Consider the following 22,830-nt stretch of genomic DNA (forward strand, 5'->3'; position numbering starts at 1 on the left):
CCCGGGGTAAAAATTTCAGCAACAACTTTTTATATACTGAAAACTAATGCTATCTTGGTGAATGTAAGGACATTTCTGCCTCAAAAACATAACATTTGATTTGGGTGATATGAGTCAAGTTTGAATGATTTGAAACTTTAGTAAACACTAGTATTGTCAGGCTGGGATTGAAGATCCAACACTCAGGAGATAAACTTGACAGCGATCAGAAGGTTCCAAAAACACAAAAGATAATCCAAAATCCCAAAAGATACAGCAAAAAAACGGCAGTGCAAAAACGCCCCGATGATTCTACAGAAAGACTGCCACACCCTGGAGGCAAACTGGGGACCTCAGTCGGACACTATATCCTCAGGAAGGCCAAAAACTCAAGGGCAGATGGCAGTTTAGGAAGCGCAAGAAAACGACAGGCCTTTGAGAACCGGTTGACGATGACTAAAATTACAGAGTTACCTGTCACAAAGTCCATAGAAATGTGAGACCATGGGCTGTGTGGGATTGGGAGCGTATGCAGCTACCCCTGAGGTCGCTGGTGGGGGTTCTTGCTCCGTGTGCAGACGGGACAGGCCCCAACGAAGGACGCCACATCCTTGGCCATGCCAGGCCACCAGAAGCGTCTCCTAAGGAACTCCAGCGTTCGTTGCATCCCAGGGTGGGACGTGATGTGCGAGGCATGGCCCCACAGGAGCACCTGGGAGCGCACGGCTCCGGGAACGAAGAGGAGTTCGGGTCTTTCTGGTCATGTGTTGGGTTCGTCCTGCTGTGCCCTTCAACTTTGGCCTCGATTCCCCAGCGGATGGACGCCAAAATCCTGGAAGCAGGGATGACTGACCTCTCCTTCCGATCCTGGCCTGCCCGGCAGAATTGCCGGGACAAGGCATCAGGCTTGATGTTCTTCGACCCAGGGCGGTAGGAGAGGGTGAAGTCAAAGCAACAAAAAAAAGGGACCACCGAGCCTGACGTGGATTGAGACGCTTAGCCACCTGGAGATACTCCAGGTTCCGGTGGTCGGTCCATACCAAGAATGGATGTTGCGCACCCTCCAGCCAGTGCCTCCATTCCTAAAGCGCCATCTTAACGGCCAACAACTCCTGATCGCCGTCATCGTATTGGGACTCAGCGGGACTCAGCCGATGGTAGAAGAAGGCACAGGGGTGGATCTTGCCATCCAGAGCCCGCTGGGAAAGGATAACCCCACCACCACCTCCGAGGCATCTACCCCAACAATGAAGTGCAGGGCTGGGTCGGGAAGGACGAGAATGGGTGCCTACGAGAAGCGGGTCTTGAGTTCGCGGAACGTCTTGTCTCACCTAGAACTCCAAAAAAAGGGTCCCCTACCCTTCTTGGTAAGGGCGGATATATGTTCCGCCATTGTGCTGAAACCCCGGATGAACTTCCTGTAAAAGTTAGCGAAACCCAAGAACTGCTGGACCCCCTTGAGGTTCCCAGTCCCTCACCGCTTTAGTTTTCCTCGGGTCCATCTCTATCTGGGCCTCTCGGAGGATGTATCCCAGAAAGGCCACCTCAGACTTATGGAACTCACACTTTTGGGGCTTTACAAAAAGTTGGTAATGGAGAAGCCTATGGAGCACCTGTCGAACGTGCAGGCGGAGTTCCTGCAAAGCGCTAGAACAAATTAAAATATCCTCCTGATAGACGAAAACGAAACGGTTAATCATATCGCGGAGACAATCATTAATTAAAAGGGCCTGGAAGACAGCTGGAGCATTAGTAAGACCGAAAGGTAAGACCTGGTATTCGTAGTGGCCTGATGGTGTATTGAATGCCGTCTTCCATTCGTACCCCTTCCGGATGTGAACCAGGTGGTAGGCATTTCGCAAATCCAGCTTTGTGAAGATGGTTGCCCCCGCCAGTAGGTCGAAGGCTGAAGACATCAGAGGAAGAGGGTAGAGGTTTCGGACGGTGATCTTGTCCAAGGCTCTATAGTCAATACAGGGCCTCAGGGTCCCGTCCTTCTTTTCCCTGAGGCTCGGGGCAGGAAGAGCGGCGGTGACCAAGCTCACCGCAGTACAAGCAGCGCCCCTCACGCAGTCGCCGCTCTCTCTCCATGGTTGACAGTCGGGATGCTCCTATCTGCATGGGTTCAGGATCGTCCTGGACCGGAGAACGCCAAGGGCCTCCCTCTGGTGTCTTCTGGAAGAGCCACTGATACCGGCGGCGCTCCCTCATCCGAGTGTCCAACCAGATGGCGTGGGCAATCAGGGGCTCGAGATCGGTGGGGCAATCCAGAGAGGCTAGCCCGTCTTTCAGAGAGTCTGAAAGCCCGTGATGGAAAGCAGTGACAAGGGCATGCTCATTACATTCACTCTCCTTGGCGAGAGTGCGGTATGCGATGGGGTAGTCTGCAATGCTCCGCTTGTCTTGGCGAATGGTCATAAGGAGCTTTGCTGCATCCTGGTCAACTGTCTTCTGGTCAAGTAGCATCTCCTCCTGAAATGCTGCGAAAGTACAGCATTCAGGACCCTGTTTGTCCCAGACAGCTGTGGCCCATTCCAGAGCCCTGCAAGAGAGTGCGGTAATCACAAATGCAATGCAAGACTTGTCTGTTGGAAAGGTTAAGGGCAGGAGATCAAAGTTCAATTTGCACTGGCTAAAAAATCCTCGTCACCCACCTGGATCGCCATTGAAGTACTGTGGCTCTGGGCTTGCATGGGAAGGAGGGGCGGGGTTAACTGGTGCTGGTTGCTGTTGCTGTGTTGCCCCAGCCTGAACCAGTTGTTGCAACCTCTGCTCATGGCAAACTAAATCTTCCCACTGGTGCACAATATCTTCTTGCTGGCGAGTTAAATCGAGTTAAAAATGCAAGGGGTTTATAGCCGTTTATAGCAAATAGTCGTATTTGTGCCTAAAAGTTGTTTGTTCGACCTTTTTTTGCTTAGATTTTTTTTAAATTACAGAGAAATAGACAATGTACAATGTAAAAACCCCGTTATTGTAACTGAAAGTACGTTTAAGGGGATTTGAGAAGTGTCTGAGCCAGCTATATAATATTAGCATGCTACTACCCACAAGGTTAACAGCTCGCTAACGGCATGATTGGTTTGTTCACCCTTCAATCTCACTATAACCTCTCTGGTATCAACACACCCCCTTGCGCCAGACTCTTCCTCCGTCATCCGTTGGATCAGCGCATTGCAACGCACGTGTCTGAGTTAAGCCTCAGGCATTAGGCTGTCATTACAAGTATCCATAATAAGTAAATAAGTGTACTTAATTAGTGTGTTTGCTAATAAATTTATTTTTTCTTTTTATTGGTACACGAATATTAGAAATGAATAAAACTGATTTTTTTTTTCTCACCCATATAATGAATGGCAATCTGGTATGCAAATCAAAATAATTTCAGACCAATATGAGGAGCTCTCCAATTTATTTCACAATACAATATTGTGTCATAAAGCGTTAAAAAAACATGTTATACTATTCATACCACTGCCATTACTTCAAACTACTTGCTATAAATATGTGCTTCATGACAGACAGCAGCATGATCAGTTATGGTCACAAAGATGTAAAAAGGCAATCTTGTTTTTTATTTCATAGTACACAATGCATATCCACAGTGACAGCATCATGAGAAAGATGTGATGAGGGGCTGTCCACTGTGTCTGGGTCTGATCTGGAGTGAGCCACAGCCTGGAGTGGGGCCTGTGGAGAGCTAAGCTGGTGGGTCAGAGCTCTGTGAGGATGCTGGCCTGAGTAATACCACTGATCAGACCTAGTTCAGCGCCTTGAAACAATGTTAATGAAGCTGAATAAATACTTCAAATGAAACTTAATGGGATTTGAAAGTAATACCATTCGTATTTTAATGTGGCAATACATAAAGATTTATACAAAATATGATGGAAAATTATAGTAAATATAGATTTTTTGGAATGATACAAAAAATTAAATAGCAGGTAGAGGAAAGAGTTGGGACTAAATTGTCCCTTACGGAGATTGGTGTGCTGTCTTCCCCATTAAGTGTTTCTTTGTGTTTTGCTCTGGCTTTATTAAAATAATGTAACATTTTGGAGTGAAAATACAAAAAAGTAATCCAAAACTAGACGCCAAAATAGCAAATGTCTCCACTGCTACAGTAAACTTCCCAGGAGAGCTGACATAAGCTGGGATAAAAGTGATCCAGACTGCACAGAATATCAGCATACTGAATGTGATGTATTTGGCTTCATTAAAGTTATCTGGCAACTTTCGAGCCAAAAAAGCCAGTATGAAACACAAGACAGCAAGGATTCCTATGTACCCTAATACGGCCCAGAATCCGACAGTTGAACCAACATTACACTCTAGAATAATCTTGTCTTTGTAAAGGTTCATATTCTTATATGGGAAAGGAGGCGATATAGTTAACCAAAGGACACATATAAGGACTTGTATGAGGGTGAAGCCAAGAACACTGAGTCTCTGTTGCAGAGGCCCAAACCACTTCATGACATTACTGGATGGAAGAGTGGCTCTGAAGGCCATCAACACCACTATTGTTTTCCCCAGAACACAGGAGATGCAGAGAACAAAGGTGATACCAAACGCTGTGTGACGCAACATACAGGACCACTGAGAGGGCCGACCAATGAAAGTAAGTGAACAAAGGAAACACAGCATTAGTGAAAAAAGAAGCAGGAAACTCAGCTCTGAGTTGTTGGCTCTGACAATTGGTGTGTCTCTGTGAATGTAAAACACAGCTGCCAACAAAATAGTAATTAATGTTCCAAACAAAGAAAAAAATACAAGCACAATTCCCATGATTTCAGAGTAAGAGAGGAATTCAATATATTTTAACACACATCGATCCCAACTCTCATTTGACCAGTACTCCACATCACAGGGTATGCAGGCATTAGAATCTGAAAAAATATTTGAAAAGGTGATGACTTAATGCTTCGTTACATATCAAAATATTATTGGCTAGTTTTCATGACATATGCAATACCTGTTTCATTGCTGATCTCTCCGTCTCCACATGGTATACAGTCGTAGCAGCAGACAGGCTTGCCTTTCTGCACAGCCTTCCTGGTGCCAGGAGGGCAGCTTTCACTGCACAAAGACACAGGTACCTTTTTGATACAGAGAGAGATCAAATAACCACAATCAACTGCTATAAACCTTTTAGCAGTCAGTAAACAGTATTAACAAATTCCTTCCTGAAAATCAGTGAACTCGGATACTAATTGTTGTACAGTGCTATTATTTTTCTACGCTTTACCTTGGTTTGACCACCAGCCCATGTCATCACCCCATGGTTCAAAACAAACCGTTGATCTGAGGGCATTGATGTGTCATAGATTCCCACAGTTCTAAACTGCACAGTTCCATCACCGTCTGGCTGCCAGCTGACCAGCTCATACCTGGCTGCTGGGTCTCCGTTGGAGTCAAAGAAAATCTGCTCCCCAGTTTTGGAGGTGTAATTAACCTTCTTCAAATATTTAAGCACCTGTTATTTTGGGTAAATTGACATTTAGTGTTATTAAAGAGTATTTTAAGCTATACTTACTTTATGCTTGTTTTTTTTTACTTTATACTTACCTTTTCAGGAACTAAAATATTCCTCTGGGTTTCATTGGAAGCTACAGCATCCATAAGAAGACTATGTAGAGAGTGTGCAATGGCATATACTGCTGTGTAGACCTTATTGGAGATCCGCAGCTCAGATACGTCAGTGTACTGATTCTGCAGAGTCAGCAGGCTCTCTGATCCTGTGCACTGTGAACCCCCGTTGGGGATGTTTTCAAACGAGCAGTGAAATGCTGTCTCCCAAAACTCTCTGAGAAAGAGGTTGTGTGCTGCTTTGGAGGGATGCACAGAGGTGAGAAAGTCCTTCAGGCCCTCTAGCTTTACATTTCCAATTGCAAATCCTACAGCACCTGTTAGGAATCTGTATGCTTTTGTCTCTGAGAGCCCTTTGGAAGTGATCCATGACTCGCTGCCCACCCACTGCAGCCCTGACACGTTTTGTATTGCCAGCTCATTCAAAAGAGGGATCATTTCCCCTAGCGATACAAATGCCACCACTACTTTGGAAGTGGCCCTTTTCATCACCTCAATGATCCTTAGTAATTCCTCTTTGGGATCTGTTCTGAAATAGGCCTCGGAATACTCGACACAAATGCCAAGCTCATGTGCAGCCTCCACAAAGGTGGCCATTCCATTATTCCCATAATCAGTCCTACTTCTAACAGTTCCAACCCAAGTCCAGCCAAACAGCTTGACCAGCTGTGCCAGGGCTCTGCTCTGATAGTAGTCACTGGGAATAGTTCTGAAAAAGGTTGGGAACCTGTCTGTGTTGCTGAGACAAGCACATGTGGCAAAGTGACTAACCTAGAAATTGGAAAAAAAAGAAGGTTGAATGAGAAATGTTATTTGTAATATTAGAACATTGTATTGCATGAAGAAAACATTGTTGTGACAGACCTGCAGCTAATCATGGAATGTCTTTTTAAAACATATTTATAATATATTACCACATGGATGAAACATGCTTATAATGTATTACCACAGGGATTAAACATATTTATAATATATCACCACAGGGATGCTGAAGGGTCCCACTGCAGATGATATTCCAATAGAAGGAGTGGAGCCTGACTCGCCAACAATGGCTTGAACAGCCGGTGGTCGTTGGCACGATGTGTCACTCAGTGTCTCTCCATAGCCATTCATCAAAGCCATAGCTGAACGGATTGCCAGGGATATGGAGCTACAGGAATCATATATCTTATATCCCAGAGTCGTGCCAGGTAGGAGGTTTGTGTTGTTGTTTATTTCCTCTATCGCAAAAATAAGTGTCTGAGCAAACTGAAACTCGCGCAGATTCAGTCTGTAAAAATATTCAGGATATACAAAACACTTGAAAAGCAGCTGATGGACACCAGAGTAAGTCTCTACTATAATTGTACTACTTGTGTCTCATTCCAAATATAAAAGTATAACTAATTATCCATTTATGTAAAGTAAGTAAAATAAGCTATTCTCAGTACAAACCTTATACACGACGTAGGCTGTGGCTCTGAGGTGAAATTATGAGTCTTCACCTGTGGCTCTCTATGTAAAGAAAAAACTGCCCCGATATTGATGTCTGCCTCCGATGACAAGAGGGGCAATGCTGGCTGGCCCAGCAGACTGCAGCTCTGCATCAATGCCTTGGCACACAAGCTTGCCAACACTAGAAATAGAGGCGTCTGTATCATGACTTTAATCCACAGACTGGAGGCCAGTTAAGCGTTAAGGTAAGGGGGCCCAGTTTATAGTGATCAAGATGCTCCCACAGGGACTTGCAGAACATAGAACCTCCCAGAACTCCTCCAACACATTTTGCTGCAAATGTAACCTGAACAAAGAGTGATGGGTTATTTAATTAAATGTGTACACAAATTATGGGTGGGTGGAGGGGGCTAGGTCCTGAGACTGGTTGTTCTTTAATATACACTACTCTGGTGTACATGGAATTATCACACTGTTCCCAAATAACTTCCAAGGGAATAAACAACATCACAAGCATTTTATTTAGTTGTACAGAATGCTCATTCTCGAACAAGTTTGGAAGAAATGTCTTCTTAACTCCACTTACAACATTCCGAGGGCAATTCTGGCATTTATGAAAATGTTCTCATCTGGGATTCGTTCTTAACTTAGCTTCCGAATTTAGAAACTCTAAATAGCAGTTGTAAATCGGCCAGATAAGGGCTGCATTTGTGAGAAATTGTCACAGGTGAACAGGTGTACGAAAATGTGCGTTCAATTTAAGAATCCTCATTCGGGGGAGCCCAGCTGAGAACACTTTGGCTGTTTAAGAACCCATTTCCAGGCCTTCATGAATGAGATATTTAAGAAGATACTTAAGAAAATGTTCGAGAATGAGGCCCAATGTAGCTGTCACTGTAAACTGTAGCTGTCTGTGGTCTGGAAATTAAAGGGTGCTTAGTTTCTTTGTGTATGAGCTTGTATCCGCGGTATCCCTTACTGGAGGTTTGTGAGGTTTCCAACCTTTTCCAAGTCTATGTAATGAAAATATGACCAGATACTGCATGTTAGGGCAAGCTACTGAATGACAATAAAAAAAACAAGCAGTTAGCAAACACATGATCTAGAAGTGGCTAATGTATGATAATATCAGTTTGAATAGAATGTGTTTTTTCAAATTAGAAATGACATACCATACCAGTATTCTGTATTTTATTTGATGATTATGTCCCTCTGGAATGAAATACTGTTTTCTGATTGGCTAATGGGGTGTACAATAAGTTCGTATAGATGGACACCTTGGACATAATCCCAGTAGAAAAGTTAAATCTCCGTTCCATATCAATGCTCTTGAATGGTTACCATTGACAACCAACGTAACGTTTATTTTGTGACAGCTAATATAATTCGAACAAAGATGGCGGCCTGTTGGGAGAAGTTAGTGGGAAATGTTTTATGTGAATTAAGCTATCTACACGACTATTTATCAGTCTAAATTGACTCGGTTAGTTGTTTATGTGCTCCACGAATGTTGCAGAGTATTGTAAGTCTTAACTGAAAGTCTCGAATATTATTTGTAGGCGGCTGCTAACGCGTAGACGAACAACCCATTCAAACAGATAGTAGCTCACACGGCTAACTCGCCAGCTTGATTGTGAGCCTTCGACCAAAATCACCAAACTTGACCTCCCTGTTGCTCTGTCCAACTTCACCATCAACGTGAGTTCAACTTTAAATAGTAAAACCTTATGAACAACACCTTTGTTCGTGTGTCCGTTTACAGAGGAGAGCTCATGAGTGTCACTTTGCAGCAATGCCCGGGGAAACTAAAGGTTATATGATAAGACCAGTTCCACGCACTACTTTCTCTAACGGGAGCGCTAGGCTTCAAATCAAGAATTCATCAGGTTATTATGCATATTAAGTTTCCTAAAGGTAAAGGAAATTCTAAACAATAATAGTAATAAAAACATTTTTGGATGTTGTAAACGGGAGATAAGCGGGATAACGGCCTCCGAGCTGTCCAGTTCTACAAAGATAATGGACTTCGCGGCGCAACACCACTCCGCTGCGCGTCGTGGTGTTCTTTGCCCCGCAGCGTCCATTATCTTTGTAGAACTGGACAGCTCGTCGGCCGTTATCCCTTACGTATTTGTTATTTGTAACAAGATACTATTTGATGTATCTCTTTATGAACCAATAGGTTTTCCTATATAACCAATCCTATGGTTACTTTGTTGGAAAAACCTTGAAAACCAGAAGAAAATGCATGGTAGCCGAAACGTTTAATCCGTCAAATTTAAAGATTAATACATTTGCAAATAAACATTATTCAAAGTGTATCTGAACTTCCCTAACCTAAAAGGTTTCTCTTCAATTGGACTTGAATTATATTCATATTCATGAGAAAATGTTGCTCGTCAGTGTAGCTAGCTAGCTAGTTATTGCTAGGGAGCTAAGTGGTTGTGCAATGTATTGGAGCTAAAGCTATTATGCTGGATCTTTAAGTACTTGCATAAAATATATCCCTAGCCAATTTTAGCTCCATCTAGTTTGCTGTAGAATAGCCACTTGCCTCTTGTTGCTGTAAATCGCCAGCTCTCATTGAAAAGTATTTGCAGTAGGTTACTTCATTCTGCAACAGTCTTTCCTGTGTTATCTGTGTGATTGTATGGGGGACAGGAGTTATTACACATGCACATGGATCACACAGGAAAGAAACAAACCTTTATCGCTTTATGGGCATTCCTGGCTTTTGGTTACCAGATAATGAAACTAAACAAGAAGGCAAGACATTACTTAGCTCAGAGAAAGCTGGTTTGTAAACTAGCTATAATGACTGACAAAACGTAGTCTGAACAACCTTTTCTTGCTAACCTAATATGAACAACTAGCTGGTTAGCTACCTATTGTAGTGTTCCATAGTTCTGCCATTAAAAGATAAACAGTTAAAGTCTTCAATCAATCAAATTCAGTGTCTATATTACGATTGGCATTTTGTTTGGATTTGACCTGAAACATATTTCCTTTTTTTTCCCATTGTGTTTACCTGTAACGAAGGCAGAGAGTAGTCACCCCACCCGGACTTGAACCCGGGCCTACATGGTGCCAAACCCACACCTGCACTCCTGCACTGAACCGCATGAGCGACCCCCAGGTAGGTTGACCCCTGTGTGAGGGACCCCATAGAAGGGTGAAGCACCCTGAGATCGGAAGAGTACGGTTGGTGGGCGTTGAGGAATGCCAGTGTGCTTGAAGTGCAAAGGGATGCTTACCCAAGGGATGTGTCATCACTAAACATAATTATGTCCTCTGACTACCATTCCATCAAGCCTGGCTCTTTGGCTTTGCGGACAAAGTGCAGGTCTGGTACCCAGTAGACCCGGATTAAAGTCTAGGTGTGGTGACTACCCTCTTCCTTCAATACATTACCCATACACAAAAATGGCTGTTTAAGGTTTTGAAAGGAAAGGGTTGCTGTTCAGTTTAGCTAGCTATCTAGTTATCCCTAGGTAGATAGGTGATTGTGCAATTTCTATGTTCCACTTTTAATGCCTGGCCCTCTGACCAATGTGACTATGGTCTTACCATAGAAGTTATATCTATTGACAGAGTGAGAACAATATAACATCTCACTGTTTAACAATGGAGTCTTATTGTAAAGTGGTACCAGAAAATCTAACTCTAGATATTGCAAAATTGTATTGTGCACCACAAAACAACATAAAACCACACAGAGCATTTTCAGTCAAAAGGGCTTCATTATCCAGAGTTTTGAAACAAAGGAACTTATTTCCCGTACTCTTACTCTCTGCTGCTGGTTAGCAAATAATGCCACTGTATTCTTTGTTAGAGGATTTATTCACTACACACCGAAATCTTAAAGGAGCCGCACCATTTTACAACAATATTGCAATAATGAGAAAACAAAGTAGGCCTACAAACGAATTACAACAGATACATCGGGACACTTTTTTGTGAATGATGTCATAGTCATAGAACAGTCGTCATCATAGATGTTACCCCCTACGGGCACTGCACTAGTTTTATTAATATTAGGCCTCATTCTCGAACGCAGAGTTTTCTTACATGCAATTCCTTAAAAAAAACGCTAGATGCAAGGGCTGAATTTGTGTGAAATCATTGGTGACTACATTCACATCAACTCTACAGACTTAAGGATTTAAATCAAGGGCGTCAGTTTGTTTTTACAAGTGGTGGGGACAATAACCATAAGCTTGAGTGTGTTTTGAAAAGTGCTGGGTACCCTTATGTAAGATATTCATCCATTCAACGTTGCATTACAATATGCTCTACAGTGTATTGTCAGGTGTTGAAAATCCCATTCAAACAATAAAAAATAGATAATCTCGATGTTGACAACAGCACCATCTTGCTTATTTTACCAGATCATAACGGTCTCAATTTAAGACATATCGTTAGCTAGGCTAGCTGTAGGGAACGTTACATCATCTGTGAATAGTATAAAATAGGGGATGTTGAGTTGACTAGATCCCCAAAAGAACTGTATGACTGGTGGAGTAATGAGTGACAATCGCCACAGGTTGTCCGGTAAGAACAATACAGAATGCCAATGTCAAATGAAGATGAAGGTTTATTTCCAACACACACACACAAGACTTATTTAACTGGATGATATGGAATGATAATCCGTGAATAACTGAAGTAATGAATGCTAGAATTATCCTTTTTTACTCAATAAACCTTTGTAGAATTGAAATAGTCCGTCTGCTTGTTGTTCTTTGCACTCTGTTGCATTTTAATACATGTAGCATTTCGCTCGGTGGTAGAACGGCATTGCAAACAAACCGTTGTCAACAATGTTGCGAGGTACCGAGGGACGGAATAGCTCGCTCAGATAGGTGCCATAAATACACATGCACAAGCTATTTATCACAAGCTATTAAAATCAATAGGCTACTAAAACTCAGCATACAGAATGGCAACAGGAGATACATGTATACTTCTATTATCACCGTTTTAAAAGCAATATTACTGATATAATAAAATACCGGTGATCCCACGGGATCTCGTTTTAAGGGAACGTTCACTAGAACAGACTGCCAAAATTCTGGCGTCTTCATTGGCAATAAAGTCAGCAATTTCCTGTGGAAATCATAATGTAGCTTAGATGTTTAACAAACCAACCGATTGGAAATCATGTGCAACTTCAGTTTTATTATGTGCAACTTAAGTTGTATTAAAAAGAAAGAACAATTATGCCTCGCCAATTGATGTAAAATGATTGAAACACAATAGCCGTGATACACAATAAAGCTGCACATTTCAACATGTTCAAGCATCGAGAATTATTACCAAGGTAATGACGTTTGTAAATCAAGTAATTTGTAAATCCGTCAAGATTTCCGCGAGATATGAGTGTAAACGATTGTGAAGATCACTGACGTTACCTAACGTACCACTGATCCCTCCCGGAACTATTCCGTCCTTAAAATGGCCTCCTGTACGGACATTCACGAGTCCGCCGTTGCACCCCTTGGTCCATGCCCAGCTGGAGTCCTCTTCGTCCACGCCTGGCTGACATGTAGGTCTCCGATGGCTGAGGGGCGTGTTCTTCAATCCATGTGCGGATCTCTGGGTTGACCATCCACAGGAACTGTTCCAGCATGAAGAGGTCCCCGATTTCTTCCTTCGTCCGGTCTTCGGGTGTTACCCACTTCATGTAGAGGTCCCGAAACCTGGCCTGCAGCTCCCGCGGTGTCTCGCCGTCTCGCACTTCTTCGGATCTGAACCTCAGCCGATAGGTCTCGCTTTCGATTTCAAACTTTTTCAAGATTGCCAGCTTCACTTTTACGTAGTCCTGAGCGTCTCGAATGTCCATAGCAACGTAAGCTGCTCGTGCCTTGCCTGTAAACAGGGGCACAAGATAAAGTGTCCATCTCTGCATGATATTGATATGGGGTCATCTTGGGTGCCGCCCATACCATTGGAAATGGGGTTGGGGCCTGGTTGGCCGAAGACGTCACAAGGTTGGAGGGAACACTGCTTACTCTGCTCGCTCTTCCTGCACCGTAGTCAGAGGGGCCCACGCTGGCTGGGCGAGATGCTGTCGGGCTGATGGGTCTGGATGCAGTCTGCCCGTCCAGCTGTTCCACACTGACGATTGTCTGGAGCAGGCCGAATTGATGCTGGAGGGCCCTCAGCCAACGGCCTTGTTGTTGGGCTTCTCGCTCCCGCTGCATGTCACGCTGGTGTTGCTGCTGCATGAACTGCCTGAGCGTAGCCTCCAGGCCATCTCCTCTGTCACCATCTGCAGGTCGGCGCTGGTGCTGTAGTTCCTCTTCACCTCTGAACTCCCAATCACTGTCGACATCACGGTTGGCTCCCCCTTCTGCCATCATCCTTCTGTAGGACTGGATGTTGCTCGTCTGCACTTCTGCTGGTCACTGGCTCCCAAAACCGCTGCCACCAAATGTGAAGATGTGTAGCCGTGACAGGCAAGTCTGGCAGAGATGCAGGTCCACACGAAGGTTTTGTGCAAAAGGTTGAGGGTTGTTTTAATTTTTCCCAAGCCAAAATCCGTGCAGACATTTACAGTGAGAATAAACTAAAGTCAAAAATGCAAATAACCAAACAATGACACGTGGGTCAAAAGAAAAGAGAAAATAAACTGACAAAATCTAACGCAACAAAAGTTAACTCAAACTAACTTTGTGCTACAAGGTTACTCACTTAACTGAGTTCTGAGGCTCTCACTAACAATAGTGTGCACGCATGGCTGGCCTTCCGAAAACTGAAAACACTGGACCTTTTAAAGACCAATCAATTTCCCCTAAGTAATTGGAACAAACCAATAATACACAAACTAGGGGTTAAAATACAGAACATGCTTTTACAGCCACAGTAAAGACATTAACTGAACAGAAATGAAATGTTCCTAATACAGGAAATAACAACCATCACACTCGTACCATAATATTAAAACCTGAACGCTTCCTGAGCGAATGTCACTTTAAATTGGACAATACCATTGTCAGCTCACGCACGCGCCGTGCGCGAACGCGCCCCAGTCGGCAACAACCGTATATCAGGCTTGGCAGTGGAGGTGCACGCCCCTTTAACACTGCAGTCAGAGATGCCAGGAGAAAAAGGTAAACATTTGAACCTACTTTGTTCTTGCTTTGTAACCTTACTTTACTCAATAAACCTTTGTAGAATTGAAATAGTCCGTCTGCTTGTTGTTCTTTGCACTCTGTTGCATTTTAATACATGTAGCATTTCGCTCGGTGGTAGAACGGCATTGCAAACAAACCGTTGTCGACAATGTTGCGAGGTTGGTGCGTGCACTCACCCTCTCGCAGGGAAACTACTCACAGGTTTAAAAGCAGTTGTTTGAAAGCAGTCCAAGGTCTTGGTAAATCCACATGGTTAACAGTAAAGGTTAAAAGTAGTCCATTTAACGATCTCAGTTCAAATATTACACACAGAAGCCATTACCTGGCTGGTGGTCATGTGACTCAGTCACGTGATGTGAAGACGCCAAGTCACAGCATCACAAGGGGCAAGAGGGGCTGAGAGGCATGTTCAGGCATGCCTCAGGGGGAGACCCGAAACTGTCCACAGATTTATTGGGCTTTGCTTGAAACTGTCTCGGGGGTGGCCAAATGGACAGTGACATTCCACTGTTGACGTCCCCCACAGAACCTAGGGATGATCTGATTGGCCTGATCTTGTCATCACCCCAGGTCCTGTGAGTAGCCTTAACAGCAGGGTGCCAAGCTGATGCATCTGGGGGAGGGAGTCGTTTTTACAAATAGCAAGCTAACATTTGGCAAGGTCAAAGCCACATCTTACCTTATCACTGTCAACCGTCGGTGGTTTTCCAAATTAAATGTAGGCTAGAGTAATTGACATTTAATAACACCTAAAACAAAATTATACTGACGGAAGAGATTGACAGAGGCAGCGACGAGCTGTGCCTCATCCGTGTTAGAAGGGCTAGGGCTGACTGCACACGTCACTACGGTTGCGTGCCCTGGCGGGGTGTGTTGCGTGTATATATGCAAATCCAAATTTAAAAATCCTCTACCTCAATCGGCACAGCTGAGAACACTTCGGCTGTGTAAGAACCAATTTTCAGGTATTTATTAATAGGGATGAGAATCGATAAGATTTTAACGAATCCGGTTCCTTATCGATTCCTGCTTATCGATTCGATTCCTTATCGATTCTCTTAACGATTCTTATTGGGCAAGGAAAGAAAATACTATAAACGAGTTTATTTACATTTATTTCCTTTTATATAATATTCTCTAAATAGATGATGCACATCATATACAGTATGTATTTATATATTTACATGTTTTAAATAACCAAAAACAAACCTCATAATAGGTCAACAAACTCTCAAAGTGGGGTCCAGAGACCCATAGCCTAGGGATCCTTTTCCTAGATTGGGTGCCAGGGGGTCCCAACAAAGAAAAAAAGTATTTGTTTTGATTAGAATTCCAACCATAAGTAACAGAATGTATGACTGATTTGGTTATGGGTTTCAAACATTTTTTGTAATAAAACATCTAAACTCAAAAATCTAAAATAGATGGGGGAGCCTGAAAATAATCCCTCCCTGGTCTAATTTGTGGCAGTTTAGGGGTCCTTGATATACCAGAGTTTGAGAACCACTGTGCTAAAAACTATTTGAACATGCCAATTACAGTGCTGTTTAAAAAAAAAAAAAAGTGCATTCACCTTAAATTAAAAATAAAACTGATATAAACAAACAGTGAAAGCTGGTTAACACAATAAAACAAATGGCACTAATATAGGGTGACCAGATTTGAGTTTGTGAAAAAAGAGGACACTTCGTCGCGGGACCCCGCCCCTTTTCCCGCGACGGAGTTCTTGGACATCTTTTTAACATGCAGATGAGCCTGCCCCTCTCACCCACGAAGTTTTCTTCTTTTTAAACAGATGCCATGCACTATTGTAAACGATGCAACTAGTGGAGGTTGCAAGATGCTCAGTGTTGCCAGATTGGAAATGCCGTATGGTATCAGAGGCTCAAAATGATCGTATTTGGAGGATAATTATCCTATCTGGGAACATTGGGAAGGCGGTCAACCTCGCGCAAAAAAGGGAGATACCCTTTCCCAAACGTAATGACTAGTTTGTGAAAGACTCAGAGGAACACTAATATCCGGCAAAATCCCGGACGTTCTTAGGTCTCTAAAAGAGGAAATGTTTGGGTAAAGGAGGACGTCTGGTTCACCCTAACTAACACAATAGACTGTAAGAGTTAACCTTCGATATTAACAGATGAAGCGCTAACGTTAGCCGCACGGCTGTTGCTTGGTTGAGATTCATTAACGTTATCTTCACTCCATAGCGCTCAAAAACGCGACATTTCTGCAAAGTTACTGCATGCAGTATGGACAAATGTTTCGGAGTAATGGTAGTTTTTCCCCCCTTTGACGAAAGAGATGTTTTGCAAGCATTGCAAGTGGCCCTGTGGTCATCTTTTTGCGTGAAACAAAACCACCCTTTTGTATGCCTATGCCTTGGCAGTCTAAAACTGCTATGTTGGCTGCAGTGACATCTAGTGACACCTAAATGGCACTTACATCGATACCAGAATTAAAAAAAATCTAAAAATTAATACTTTTTTTAAGGTATATATAGCGGAATTGAAGAAAAAAAAGTAATTATTATTATTATTTTTTTTTTTAAGATTTGATAGCGGAATCGAAAAGAGATTTGGCTAACGATTCCAAGGAATCTGTCCACTCGGAACAGGTTCTCAACAAGAACCGGTTCTTGATTCCCATCCCTATTCATTAATAAGGTGGAGATATTTTCTTACGTTGAACTTCCGAAGTACGTAAAACACATTTAGGTGGAAAAAAAAATCGAAAAATAGTCCCCATAAGTGTGAAGATAGATCGCAAGTAGGAGTATAAAAATCAATCAGTGCTTTCTCAAAGGTTAAATTTCTTAGAGAAAACTAGACTTGCGTCGTCTTCAACGGTTTAAATAAAAATGCATTTTTAACTAATTTGCTCCACACGAAGCCAGGCAGGTGTGCATGCTGTGAGGATGTCATTGTGCGCGCCTGCGCGCCTATCGCATGATTTAGACTTGACGATTTCGGTTGATCATGTGGGGATTTTTTCAGTCGCAATTGGTTTCAACATTTTTAAAAGTGGTGGGGACAAAATTAAAATTATCCGTCCCACCTGTAATCTACGCCTATGATTTAAATAATTATAATAATAAAACATACGAGAATATTTGTATCATTAACAATTATGTTTCACATTTATAGTCATGATCGTGCAAACACTGCAAATCCAAGGGAAAAAATAAGTAAGCACTGCGTTTCTGTATGTAAATCCAGGTGCACGAGAACGCACGTTCAATTTAAGAATCCTGCTGAGAACACTTCAGCTGTGTAAGAACCCATTTTCAGGCGGAGATCTTCTCTGACATTGGTCTTCCAAAGTCCGTAAGATAACATTTCAGAAGACACTTCAGAAATGTTCGAGAATATTTTTTATTTTATCTTGGATAGCGACAGGGAAAGTCTCTGAGATCCGAGATTGCGATCGACGGGTTGGCGACCACTACCTTAAGCTGTCTAACAAGTATCCATTATTAGTAAATGAGTGTATTTAATTAGTGTTTTTCCTAATTAGTGTATTTTTTTCTTTTTCTTGGTACATGAATATTAGAAATTGATAAAATAATTTTTGTCTTACTCATTAATGAATCACAATGTGGTGTGCAAATCAAAATAATTTCAGACCCATATGAGAAACTAGCTCACTAATTATTTCCCAATACAATATAGAGCCAAAAAGTTAAAAAAAAATGTTATATTATTCATACCACTGTCAACGTTAACAGTTCCCCATTCACTTTGAATGGGGTGACGTAATCCGTTGCCAAACTGAAATGTGGCTCCATTGGGCTCCATTGTGTTGCTTTGAAAAGTGTTCCAACCAAACTCTGTTAATGGTCGTATTTGTACATAAAAGTTGTTTGTTTGACCTTATTTGCTGAGATTTTTTAAAAGTTACTGAGAAATAGACAGTGTGCAATGTAAAAACCCTGTTATTGCAACTGAAAAATACGTATGAGCCAGCTATCTAAAGTTAGCATGCTACTACCCACAAGGGAAACAGCTCGCTAGCGCTGTGATTGGTTTGTTGACCTGTCACTCTCAATATAACGTCTCTGTTATCAACACAACCCCATGCGCCAGACTCCTCCTCCATCCTCCTTTTTGATCAACGCATTGCAATGCACACGTCTGAGTTAAGAATCAAGCATTAGGCTGTCATTACAACTATCCATAATTAGTAAATTAGTTGGATTATTGGATTTTTTCTTACTAATTTAATGAATCGCAATCTGGTTTGAAAATCAAAATAATTTCAGACCCATATGATGAGCTCTCTAATTTATTTCACAATACAATATAGTGCCATAAAGAGTTAAAGTAAACACGTTATACTATTCATACCACTGCCATTACTACAAACTCCTTGCTTTAAATATGTGCTTCATTACAGACAGCAGCATGATCATTTATGGTCACAAAGATGTAAAAAGGCAATCTTGTTTTTTATTTCATAGTACACAATGCATATCCACAGCATGCATGACAAAGATGTGATGAGGGGCTGTCCACTGTGTCTGGGTCTGATCTGGAGAGCGCCACAGCCTGGAGTGGGGCCTGTGGAGAGCAAAGCTGGTGGGTCAATGCTCTGTGGGGATTCTGGCCTGACTAATACCACTGATCGGACCTAGTTCAGTGCCTTGAGATAATGTTATTGGTGCGAAAAAAATACTTCAAATGGCACTTAGTGGGGATTGAAAATGTAATGATAATTATAGTTGGAATACAAAATATGATAGAACATGATGGTAAATATTGATTTTTTTGGAATGATAAAAAAAAAATGAAAAGGCAGGTAGAGGGACTTAATTGTCCTCTACCGAGATTTTGGTGCCGTCTTCCCCATTAAGTTTTTCTTTGTGTTTTGCTCTGGCTTTATTAAGATAATGTAACATTTTGGAGTGAAAATACAGAAAAGTAATCCGAAACTAGACGCCAAAATAGCAAATATCTCCACTGCTACAGTAAACTTCCCAGGAGAGCTGACATAAGCTGGTATGAAGGTGATCCAGACTGCACAGAATATCAGCATACTAAATGTGATGTATTTGGCTTCATTAAAGTTATCTGGCAACTTCCGAGCCAAAAAAGCCAGTATGAAACACAAGACAGCAAGGAGTCCTATGTACCCTAAAATAGCCCAGAATCCGACAGCTGAACCAACATTACACTCTAGAATAATCTTGTCTTTGTAAAGGTGCATATTCTTGTATGGGAATGGAGGTGATATAGTTAACCAAAGGACACATATAAGGACTTGTATGAGAGTGAAGCCAAGAACACTGAGTCTCTGTTGCAGAGGCCCAAACCACTTCATGACATTACTGCCTGGAAGAGTGGCTCTGAAGGCCATCAACACCACTATTGTTTTCCCCAGAACACAGGAGATACAGAGAACAAAGGTGATACCAAATGCTGTGTGACGCAACATACAGGACCACTCAGAGGGCCGACCAATGAAAGTAAGCGAACACAGGAAACACAGCTTTAATGAGAAGAGCAGCAGGAAACTCAGCTCTGAGTTGTTGGCTCTGACAATAGGTGTCTCTCTGTGAATGTAAAACACAGCTGCCAACAAAATAGTAATTAATGTTCCAAACAAAGAAAAAAATACAAGTACAATTCCCATGATTTCAGAGTAAGAGAGGAATTCAATATATTTTAAGACACATCGATCCCTACTCTCATTTGACCAGTACTCCACATCACAAGGTATGCAGTCATTAGAATCTGAAAAAAATATTTGAAAAGGTGATGACTTAATGCTTCCTTACATACATATACAAATATATATTATTGGCTAGTTTTGATGACGCATGCAATACCTGTTTCATTGCTGATCTCTCCCTCTCCACATGGTATACAGTCATAGCAGCAGACAGGCTTGCCTTTCTGCACAGCCTTCCTGGTGCCTGGGGAACAACTCTGACTGCACACAGACACAGGTACCTTTTTGATACAGAGAGATCAAATGACCACAATCAACTACTATAAAACTTTAGGCAGTCAGTGTGCAACTGTACAGCATTCACAGATTGTTTCCTAAAAATCAGCAAACTTAGATACTAATTGTTAAACAGTGCTCTTAATTTTATACGCTTTACCATGATTTGATCACCAGCCCATGTCATGTCTCCATGGTTCAAAACAAAACGCTGATCTGAGGGCATTGATGTGTCATAGTATCCCACAGTTCTAAACTGCACAGTTCCATCACCGTCTGGCTGCCAGCTGACCAGTTCATACCTGGCTGCTGGGTCTCCCTTGGAGTCAAAGAAAATCTGCTCCCCAGTCTTGGAGGTGTAATTAACCTTTCTCAAATATTCAAGTACCTGTTAAATTGGGTAAATTGACAATTAATATTGTTAAAGAGTATTTTCAGCACTTACACTTACTTTATGCTTGTTTTTTCCTCACTTTATACGTACCTTTTCAGGAACTAAAATATTCCTGCGGGTTTCATTGGAAGCTACAGCATCCATTAGAAGACTATGTAGAGAGTGTGCAATGGCATATACTGCTGTGTAGACCTTATTGGAGATCCGCAGCTCAGATACGTCAGTGTACTGATTCTGCAGAGTCAGCAGGCTCTCTGATCCTGTGCACTGTGAACCCCCATTGGGGATGTTTTCAAACGAGCAGTGAAATGCTGTCTCCCAAAACTCTCTGAGAAAGAGGTTGGGTTCTGCTTTGGAGGGATGCACAGAAGTGAGAAACTCCTTCAGGCCCTCTAGCTTTACATTTCCAATTGCAAATCCTACAGCACCTGTTAGGAATCTGTATGCTTTTGTCTCTGAAAGCCCCTTGGAAGTGATCCATGACTCGCTGCCCACCCACTGCAGCCCTGACACGTTTTGTAGCGCCAGCTCATTCAAAAGAGGGATTATGTCCCCTAGTGCTAGAAATGCCACCACTACTTTGGCAGTGGCCCTTTTCATCACCTCAATGATCCTCAGTAATTCATCTTTTGGATCTGTTCTGAAATAGGCCTCGGAATACTCAACACAAATGCCAAGCTCATGTGCAGCCTCCACAAAGGTGGCAATTCCATTATTCCCATAATCAGTCCTACTTCTAACAGTTCCAACCCAAGTCCAGCCAAACAGCTTGACCAGCTGAGCCAGGGCTCTGCTCTGATAGTAGTCACTGGGAATAGTTCTGAAAAAGGTTGGGAACCTGTCTGTGTTGCTGAGACAAGCACATGTGGCAAAGTGACTAACCTAGAAATGGGAAAAAAGAAGGCTGAATGAATGAATGTCATTTGTAATATTAGAACATTACATAGCATGAAGAACACATTATTGTGACAGACCTGCAGCTGTTCATGGAATGTCTTTTAAAACATATTTATAATATATTACCACAGGGATTAAACATATTTATAATATATCACCACAGGGATGCTGAAGGGTCCCACTGCAGATGAAATTCCAATAGTAGGAGAGGAGCTGGACTCGCCAACAATGGCTTGAACAGCCGGTGGTCGTTGGCACGATGTGTCACTCAGTGTCTCTCCATAACCATTCATCAAAGCCATAGCTGAACGGATTGCCATGGAAATTGAGCCACAGGAATCATATATCTTATATCCCAGAGTCGTGCCAGGTAGGAGGTTTGTGTTGTTGTTTATTTCCTCTATTGCAAAAATAAGTGTCTGAGCAAACTGAAACTCGCGCAGATTCAGTCTGTAAAAAATATCCATCATATACAAAACACTTAATAACAGCTGAAGGACACCAGAATTAGATTTTACTAAAATTGTGTTACTTGTGTCTCATTCAAAATATAAAAGTATAACTCCTTATCCATTCATTAAGTAATATAAGCTACTCTCAGTACAAACCTTATACACGATGTAGGCTGTGGCTCTGAGGTGAAATTATGAGTCTTCACGTGTGGCTCTCTATGTAAAGAAAAAACTGCCCCGATATTGATGTCTGCCTCCGATGACAAGAGGGGCAATGCTGGCTGGCCCAGCAGACTGCAGCTCTGCATCAATGCCTTGGCACACAAGCTTGCCAACACTAGAAATAGAGGCGTCTGTATCATGACTGTAATCCACAGACTGGAGGCCAGTGAAGCATTAAGGTAAGGGGGCCCAGTTTATAGTGATCAAGATGCTCCCAAAGGGACTGGCAGAACAGAGAACCTCCCAGAACTCCTCCAATAAATTATACTGCAAATTTAACCTGAACAAAGAGTGATGGGTTATTTAATTCAATGTGTATACAAATTATGGGTGGGTGTAGGGGGCTTGGTCCTGAGACTGGTTGGTATATATTATATACTACTCTGATGTACATGGAATTATCACACTGTTCCTTAATAATTTCCAAGGGAATGAACCACATTACAAGCATTTTATTTTTTTGTACGGAATGCTAGTAACAATGTGTTTACATTTTGTACACTCTAGCTGTATGTGGTCCACTGTAGCTGTCTGGGAATTGAACGGTGCTTAGTTGCTTTATGTCTGAGCTTGCATGAAAAATACAGATATGTGTATTAAAATTGATGTGGCATCCCTCACTGGAACTTTGTGAAGTTTCCAACCTTTTCCAGGTCTTTGTAATAAAAATAAATAAAATAAAAAACAAGAAATTAGCAAACACATGATGTAGAAGTGGCCAATGTCTGATAATATCAGTTTGCATAGAATGTATTTTTTTTATTTTTAAAATTACAAATGA

At 42.1% G+C, this 22,830-nt stretch overlaps 2 protein-coding genes across 2 annotated transcripts; both read right to left on the reverse strand.

Annotated features, from left to right (window-relative positions):
* Nucleotides 1–1,406: 1,406 nt before the first annotated feature.
* Nucleotides 1,407–7,208, reverse strand: LOC308370376 (vomeronasal type-2 receptor 1-like; the record flags this gene model as incomplete). The annotated part of the gene is made up of 9 exons (XM_080845030.1): nucleotides 1,407–1,553; nucleotides 1,752–1,885; nucleotides 2,025–2,521; nucleotides 3,959–4,868; nucleotides 4,955–5,078; nucleotides 5,228–5,455; nucleotides 5,548–6,339; nucleotides 6,547–6,838; nucleotides 7,003–7,208. The coding sequence occupies 9 exons, from the start codon at nucleotides 7,206–7,208 to the stop codon at nucleotides 1,407–1,409; spliced, it is 3,330 nt and encodes a 1,109-aa protein (XP_080701156.1).
* An 11,748-nt stretch (nucleotides 7,209–18,956) lies between these two features.
* On the reverse strand, nucleotides 18,957–22,189 carry LOC308370377 (extracellular calcium-sensing receptor-like; the record flags this gene model as incomplete). Its single annotated transcript, XM_080845031.1, has 6 exons — nucleotides 18,957–19,870; nucleotides 19,966–20,089; nucleotides 20,245–20,472; nucleotides 20,569–21,360; nucleotides 21,534–21,825; nucleotides 21,984–22,189. 6 exons carry the CDS (start codon nucleotides 22,187–22,189, stop codon nucleotides 18,957–18,959), a joined length of 2,556 nt encoding a protein of 851 aa, XP_080701157.1.
* Between the last annotated feature and the right edge of the window lie 641 nt (nucleotides 22,190–22,830).

The sequence above is a fragment of the Sprattus sprattus genome (assembly GCF_963457725.1).
Source record: "Sprattus sprattus genome assembly, chromosome: 9".
NCBI classification, from domain to species: Eukaryota; Metazoa; Chordata; class Actinopteri; order Clupeiformes; family Clupeidae; genus Sprattus; species Sprattus sprattus.